Source organism: Cynoglossus semilaevis, chromosome 19, assembly GCF_000523025.1.
Source record: "Cynoglossus semilaevis isolate Cse_v1.0 chromosome 19, Cse_v1.0, whole genome shotgun sequence".
NCBI classification, from domain to species: domain Eukaryota; kingdom Metazoa; phylum Chordata; class Actinopteri; order Pleuronectiformes; family Cynoglossidae; genus Cynoglossus; species Cynoglossus semilaevis.
The window spans coordinates 159,242-167,186 of record NC_024325.1 but is presented as its reverse complement, the minus strand read 5'-3'; the positions used below and the strand labels follow the sequence as shown (position 1 = coordinate 167,186).

The 7,945-nt window shown below is 41.9% G+C and overlaps 1 protein-coding gene across 2 annotated transcripts in view; it reads left to right on the top strand.

Moving 5' to 3' along the window:
• gabra3 (gamma-aminobutyric acid type A receptor subunit alpha3) overlaps window positions 1–7,945 on the top strand; it is a 74,009-nt gene that overhangs the window by 43,887 nt on the left and 22,177 nt on the right. For both annotated transcript variants that reach the window (XM_008332163.3, XM_008332162.3), the window contains exons 4-5: window positions 3,142–3,362; window positions 7,814–7,896. In XM_008332163.3, the coding sequence (XP_008330385.1) occupies window positions 3,142–3,362; window positions 7,814–7,896 (304 nt within the window). The remainder of the gene's footprint in view (window positions 1–3,141; window positions 3,363–7,813; window positions 7,897–7,945) is intronic.

Sequence of the window (7,945 nt, the reverse complement as noted above, 5' to 3'; positions counted from 1 at the left end):
CCGCGCCCCCCCCCCCGCAAATCCCTCCGGGGGACAGAAATTATTTCAGACCCGTCCTCCCCAATTGAGAACCTGATCATATGTATTTTCTTATCCGTCCAAAGCACTGTATCAGATGCTGCCACCTAGTGACTGGAGGCGTGTTAATCGTTCAAGCAGTACAGCAAGCGTGCCATATTCCATTGGAAGTCTCTTACATAACATACCCTCACACCCTCCCCGGCCCCCCCGGCGGCCCCCTCGAGGGGAACCCGCCCAACTATTTGAGATAGTACAGATGTAACCCAACAAGGGTACAGTTGTACTTCCAGTTAGTCAGAAAGATCTGTGTTTTTCATGGTACTATACAGGTACTGCTATACTTTTCGTCCAATTAAATCTGTAGCACTGATACAGAAGTCCAACACACTGCCCCCCTGGGACCTCACGGGGGGGGGGGAAGAGGGGGGAGGCGCCCCACTATTTGAGAAGTACTGATTTAAATGGTCAAAATTGTTTGACTGTTTGTAAAGACTTGAGGTGAGTCTTTTGGATTACATTCAATTTTTTTTTTGTTTTTTTTTTCTCACTTCTGCACCGGCCGCTACATGTTCAGTCACTGAATATATATTTGTCTAGATGCCAGTTCTGGATCTATGGAGAACAGCTCAGCGCAGCATATGCACACTTTAAAAAAAAAAGTGTGCTACAGGATCACTTGAAAGTGATTTTATTCGTATATTTTATTTTTTTTTTATACATTTTACACCGAGTGTAAACTGCCGCAGCAGAGCCCGATGGGATTAATAGGATCGAAGGGTACCCTCCTTCTTTTGTTGTTTTTGTCACTAATAATGTGCAGTGTTGTGTGAAAGAACAGCATCCTTCCCCTTTCACTGTGTGGAGACAGCTGCAGCAAGTCTGTACCGCGGTGGCTGCAGCTGATGAAGGGAGGCTGTTGCTAGGACACAGAGTCTCACTGAATGAAGTAAAGCAGCGTCGTGCATCGACTTCGTTTAGCTACTTCTTCATGTGGTTGCTGACATTACTAAAGTACCGCGAGGCTCATTATTAAAACGTTACACAAATATGGTCCAGAAACTGGCTTGTCGAACACAATCTTTAGCTCTTTGCCCAACATCGGTGTAAAACGTTCTGTGTCTTCACTAACAAACATAAAATCCAGCCACTAAGGCTGATTTTACAATCAGCTCTCGCTTGAACACAAAGTGGCTACACCAAAATATGACAATTTCCAGTGGTGGAAAGTAATAAATTACATTTACTGAAGTAACTGTAATTGAGTAGTTTTTTTATATGAGTAATTGGTAAAGTAATTTCAGGAATGGGTCATTTATCTACTTAAGAACATTTTGAGAGGTATTTGAGTTTGCTACATTTGAGACGAACCTGTTACTGAGTAAAAAAAAAATGAAATGCTGGGAAAAACAATCACACGCTACGTTGCAAACGGCTAGTACAATTTTTTTTTTTCTCATTCTAAAATGACCAACTAAAACTTTTTAAATACTTTCAAAAACTATTGGAAAGGCTACATGTGAGGGGTTCACGGGTATGGAACTAGTATATTTTTCGATGTTTCGTGAATGTATGTAAATGCTCAAACTCAAACAATAACTATTTAGTGTGATTTAGGACATAAAACAAAAGACTGCAGTCATTTCTCTCCGTAACAATGTATCTTGTGCCATTCCTTGCCGATTCAGGATCAGTTAAAAGAATGAAAAGATCAGCTTTGTAATCATGAAAATACTAACAACAATCAATGAGTTTACTACCAATTGACAAGGTGCCTAATTAGTAATTATTAATACTCACCATCACTATTTTTTTCAGCTATTTTTTTGCTGATTAGAAATGAACTAATCTACCTTTCCCAACATCTTTTTAGCACTTAAAACTGGACTTGTTCTGTTTTTAAAATTCTTTACAAATTACCTCCCTTAATGTTCCCTTTTATTATACATTGTCTGTTTTTCCACACAGGCATACAGCACTTTTTTCTCTCTGTATACTCCAACCTCTATGTCTCCATTTAAAGACAAGAAACACTTCATAAATGTCATCTTTGTGGGGGGTTTCTTTTCTTTTTTTTTTTTTTTGTCTTTGTTTTCCTTGCTTTTCTAGTAATACATGATGTTCTGTGGCGTACAGCGCCTCAGTGGAGGACACCCCCTCAAGTTTGTTCTACCCCCATTATAATGACGATGATGATAAAGACTATTCTATTCTATTCTAATTCATTAATCGTGCCACTCAGTGGAAAGCGTTTGTAGAGCACAGCAAGAAGATAAGTGATGCGCAAGTTCGATCCCTGCTAGAAATTCACTATATGTGAGTGTGAATGGTTGTTTGTCTATATATGTGGCCCTGCAATGTACTGGCAAATTGTCCAAAAGTATTGGCTCACCTGCCTTGACTCATACTATGAACTGAAGTGCCGTCCCATTCCTAACCCAGAGTTCAATATGATGTCGGTCCACCTTTTTGCAGCTATTACAGCTTTTTTTTGGAATTGTCCAAAACGTTTTGGTATCCTGAAGCATTCAAAGTTCCTTTTACTGGAACTAAGGGGCCAAGCCCAGCTCCTGAAAAAAAAGAAAATTCCATGCTCCCAACCTTGTGGGAACAGTTTGGAGCTGGCCTCCTTCCAACATGACCGTGCACCGTTGCACAAAGCAAGGTCCATAAAGACATGGATGACAGAGTCTGGTGTGGATGAACTTGACTGGCCTGCACAGAGTCCCAAACACATTTGGGATGAATTAGAGCGGAGACTGAGAGCCAGGGCCTTCTCGTCCAACATCAGTGTGTGACCTCACCAATGCGCTTTTGGAAGAATGGTCAAAAAGTCCTATAAACACTCAAATAAAACCTCAACCTTGTGGACAGTCTTCCCAGAAGAGTTGAAGCTGTAATAGCTGCAAAAGGTGGACCGACATCATATTGAACTCTGGGTTAGGAATGGGAGTCAAGGCAGGTGAGCCAATACTTTTGGTCATATAGTGTATGTGGGCTTGGCTCCAGCACTGCCAACTACCCTGAAAGGGAACAAGTGGTCGATAACGGATGGATGGGGGAATTTACTAATTAATGTCATAATGGTCAAATATAAACATCGCTGCTCGCTCTGATCCCCAGGAATACACCATTGACGTCTTCTTCCGTCAGATGTGGGTAGACGAAAGGCTGAAGTTTGATGGACCGATGCAAGTCCTGCCCCTCAACAACCTCCTGGCCAGCAAGATCTGGACTCCGGACACCTTCTTCCACAACGGGAAAAAATCTGTGGCCCACAACATGACGACTCCGAACAAGCTGCTGAGACTCGTCGACAACGGCACACTTCTTTACACAATGAGGTGAGCCACTTTCGGAAGGGTTTCCAACCGCTTTCGAAAATTCATAAATGTACTACCATTTTTCCTCGGCTCTGTGGTACGTTTTTGCTCCTTTCGTACCGTTGTAGCCGTGACATACGGGTGGTTTGGTGAGATGTTTTTGACATAATTGACCTTTAAAGCATGACGAAGAGATGTGCCCTTTAAAAGAAACTACACACAAAACCCAACAGCCCGGGGGCAGCATTCTACATACCTGGTCGCAAGGACAATAAGATATCCATACCAAGCAAAATCAATACAATAGCATTCAGGAACTGCCGCTCCACCTCAACCCCCCTTAAAAAAACATAACATTCTCTCACCAATGTATCCTGACATTAAAAAAATGTATCTCCTCCTAAGGTGGTGTTAAAAGATCTCTCGCGTTGTGTGCCGCTCCACCTCAACCCCCCTAAAAAAAAAAAAAAAAAACACTTACATTTACACATAACATTCTCTCACAAATGTATCCTGACATTAAAAAAAATGTATCTCCTCCTACGGTGGTGTTAAAAGATCTCTCGCGTTGTTTTCTACTATTGCCTAAAACTTAAAAAAAACAAGAGTATTCATAAGAGTATTTGATCGTGCTGTCGGTCAATGGCAGCGTAGAGAACCATGGTGGGGAACCGCTTTCATGTCAGGTTCGTTGCGTAGCGTGCTTTGCTCTGAAAAGGAAATTGAAGGAGCGATATCAAATAGAGCTGCAGCTGCATGCGGTGACGGAGAAGAAACCAATGGAAAAACCAGTCGTCTTGGTTTTAGACGATTGTAAAAAAAATAAAGAATAAACCGCAGTCCAGTGAGGCCAGTCGAGCACACCTGACCGTCGAGCAGCTTCACATATTTTGAAAATTCATAATGCGTTCCAGGACCGAGCTTGCAACTCGAGGTGCTCGTATCTCGAATCATTTCCCTTAAGAAATAACAGAAAAGAAATGAATCAGTTACGGCCATTAATCAGTGCTAATAACAATGGGGAAAAAAAAACATATTTTTCAGTTGCTAAAGAGAGAAAGAGACAAAAAATATATATAGTATGTAAGGATTCCTGTGATATAAAATAAAATGAGTTCTTAACTTCGAGACAGACGATACGGTAGCGGCTAATGGCGGCGGAGGGAAGAGAGTTGGCCCGTACGTAGACTCTTGATTCCGTACCTTACACGTACACATAAACTTAGAATTAACTTAACGTACGTTTTTCCTTTTTTTAATGGACAAAATAGAGAGAAAATCACGGTAGCGATGCTTAGGGAAGTCGCCCTAAACGCGTGAAGTGAACGAGTGAGTCGGCGTGGGCTGCTCCGAGTGCTCGCCAACCTAGCGTCGGCGTCTGTAAGCGTGCTAGTATCTCAAAGTCTTGACTCGTATCTTGAAGCAAAAATATGCTCGAAAACTTGCTCGTATCTCGAAATACCGCGCCATCGATGATCGTTGCTCATTACATTTTCAAAATAAAACACCTTTTAGACTTCATTCTGTTCGTATCAGAGTCTGAACGACCGGTTGTTTTGAAACATTGACAGATGATCTTTTAGTGGAAAAAGTAAAGGGATATGACTGGATTCTTTGTGACTGAAGTAAAACAGTAAAACCGAAGTACATTTTTTGTGTACCAAATGACCTACGGACCACCACTAGCCTCCAGACCAGGGACCCCTGACCTCATATGAGTGGGAATCCTACGCCTGTTTTCCTGCACCAAGACCCTTCCATCTGGAGGTAATGGGAGACAGCTACATGTCAGTGGGTTGATTCTATCCAGTCCACTCACTTGATATTGTTTGGGTTGTTGTGACTCTGAAAAGTTGCCACTTCGAAAAAAGAACATGACAGAGACAAGACACGTCCCTCCGTGTCCCGACGCACGGACGGATGTAACAAAGAGCGACTGTCAATCACATTCAAAATGAACGAAATAAGAACGAGCAAATGGTCCACGAAGAAGTGGCTGCAAGAAGGAACACAAATCAAAAAGCGAAAGCTATCCCGATTCCTAGTGAGTGGATAGTTACTATCTGCACCAAAGTTCCGCGGCAATCCGTCTTACAAGTCCGCACGTCAACCCTGGAAAACCTTCTCGCTCAAGGCGTTAAACTTTAGTCGTAGAGAGCTGATGCAGCAGCTGTTTGATTTACTTCATCAATCAGTGTCGGCTTTACAGCCAGTCTCGGCCACATACTGTAGTTTTCACACCCACAACATAATATCTTTATCAGAGTGCATAGAAAAGTGGACTTTAAATAGCAGCGGTTGCCAAGACGACAGTTTCTGATCATCCAAACAGTGAATCCTAGGGGCCATTTTGGAGGAGCTGGGTGGAGAGCAATAAAGGAGTTTAGAACGAGTTACTGCAGTTGTGTTTTCGATAAAATTTCTTCAGACCACTGAGGGGTCTGACTGGTCTGTCGTCGGGTCATTGCATTATTTTTAGAGCACACGTCATTTGGCGAAACCCACTCGTAGCGTTATCGGGTTTTCAAAAAAAACAATAAATATTGCTACAGATATTACAAAATATGCTAATATCAGGCCGGTAATATCGGTTGGTCTTATTATCGGAGATCCATAGAAAATATTATTTAGGGTTGTGCACAATGAAATGTGTCCTCTGCCTTAACCCAAACGGTTGCATATATCAGTTATCGGTTCGGCCATCGCTTGATATCGTAATCACAAATTAAGTGTTTGGACAATATCGGCAAAAAGGTAATATCAGACATCCTTACGGCAAACCCATGAGAACAGGCCTTATCCTTTGAGTATTCTCGTGAAGTCAAAGTAAAGAATAAATCATCCATCCATTTTTATCCGCTTATCCGTTACCGGGTCGCGAGGGCAGCAGTCTCCATGACCGCCACCCCAAATCACACTGCACCGTACCAACCCCCCTGAACCTTCCTGTAGGTGGTGAGTTCACTGGAAGGTACCAACCGCCCCAACCGGGATTTGATCTAGCCCAGGAGGTGAACCCTGGGGTTCCACACCAGAGCGGCAAGAACGAATCAATCATCTAAAAAGCTAACGGGTTTATTAGATACTGATTTCTTTCGATATGAAACAGGAGGATCATCACATCATCATCATCAATCAGATTTTTGTAATAATGTGAGTACAATGAAGTCTAATCAAAGGTCTAATCAAACTGAATTCTCAAATTTCGTTTTAATCTAACGCAACCTCCGCAATCAATGAGAAATGAATTGCCAGCGAACAGATCCTTAGGAACTCTTATCTCGGATTTTATCAACGTGGAAAGTTATTAAAACAGTTCCAAGGCGTTGGGGCAGCTCTTAAATCAGGAAGATTGAAAACGAGGGATACACAGGGTTCTAGCAAGTGTAACATTAGGCTAATAAGAAACCATTAAGTTGTAAGTGAACGGTCTGTGGTATTTAGCAGTAATAATACCAGGAGACAAAAAAAAAAACGTGATCTACCGAGGCATTCCTTTGTACAATAAAAGAATAGTGTGCTTGATATAAGTCCATATGATATCTGAAGAAATCAGAAAGCATTTCATCCACCGGATTATGCATTATTAATCCCTCATAAACCATATTTACTTGTATAGATATTCAGCTTACATCCCAGTTGTCGAAATAACCCAGTATTAGGCCATAAATGTTTCAAGTGAGTTACAATAACCCAGTTTGGGGTCCCATTTCAAAAGGGACTCTGTCCACTGTGGGCTATTTTAATGGGCTCCAGTTTTGTTTGAACTCAGCAAATTGAATCCCCCGCTTCGATTAAACATGTACGAGTGATATAACAATACGGGACGTTTCTCCATTTATTGTGCGCACTTGTGTGTTTTTTTCAGCTCTTTTGCTCAAATAAAGCGAGCGTGGGCGTCCTCTGTGGAGTAGAGTTGCTCCTTTTTTCCATCAGTCAGCTGAGCTTTCATTAGCAGTAGCAGGGGAGCTAGCAGGAGGCCTCGTTGTTACTAAGATGTTTGGAGGATCGTGTTTTGAGGTGCTGCCACGTAATCCACTGCTGGATTCAGGTGTGCCGTACTTATTCATTGTGATTGTAAGGTCAATTGTATACCAGTGGCGGTGTCAAACATAAGGCCCGCGGACCCGATCCTGCGGGTCAAATCCGGCCCGCTTGATGAATTCCGAAAAATAAAAACAACGCTCAAACGCTGTGTTTTGTAATATTATATTTCATTAAATATGAATATTTTCAAATATACTTCCACTTCCTTGCATGGAAATGTTAAGTCAAAGAATCTGATTATTACATATATAAATGTATACGAAGTATTTAGTAATAATAAACCATAGTGATTCATTTTTTTTTTTTTTTTTTTTTTAAACCAACATATTTTCTCTCTCCTTTCGCATTTACAAATTCTGCACACCACCACTCGTCGGTTTATTGCATGTTAAATCTTGTTTCCCCCCTCTGCTCCCCCCCCTCAGGCTGACAATTCATGCCGAGTGCCCCATGCACCTGGAGGATTTCCCGATGGATGCACACGCCTGTCCTCTAAAGTTTGGAAGCTGTAAGTGACTCCGAATCGATGTGGACGCCATTACTGAAACACTGTGGGT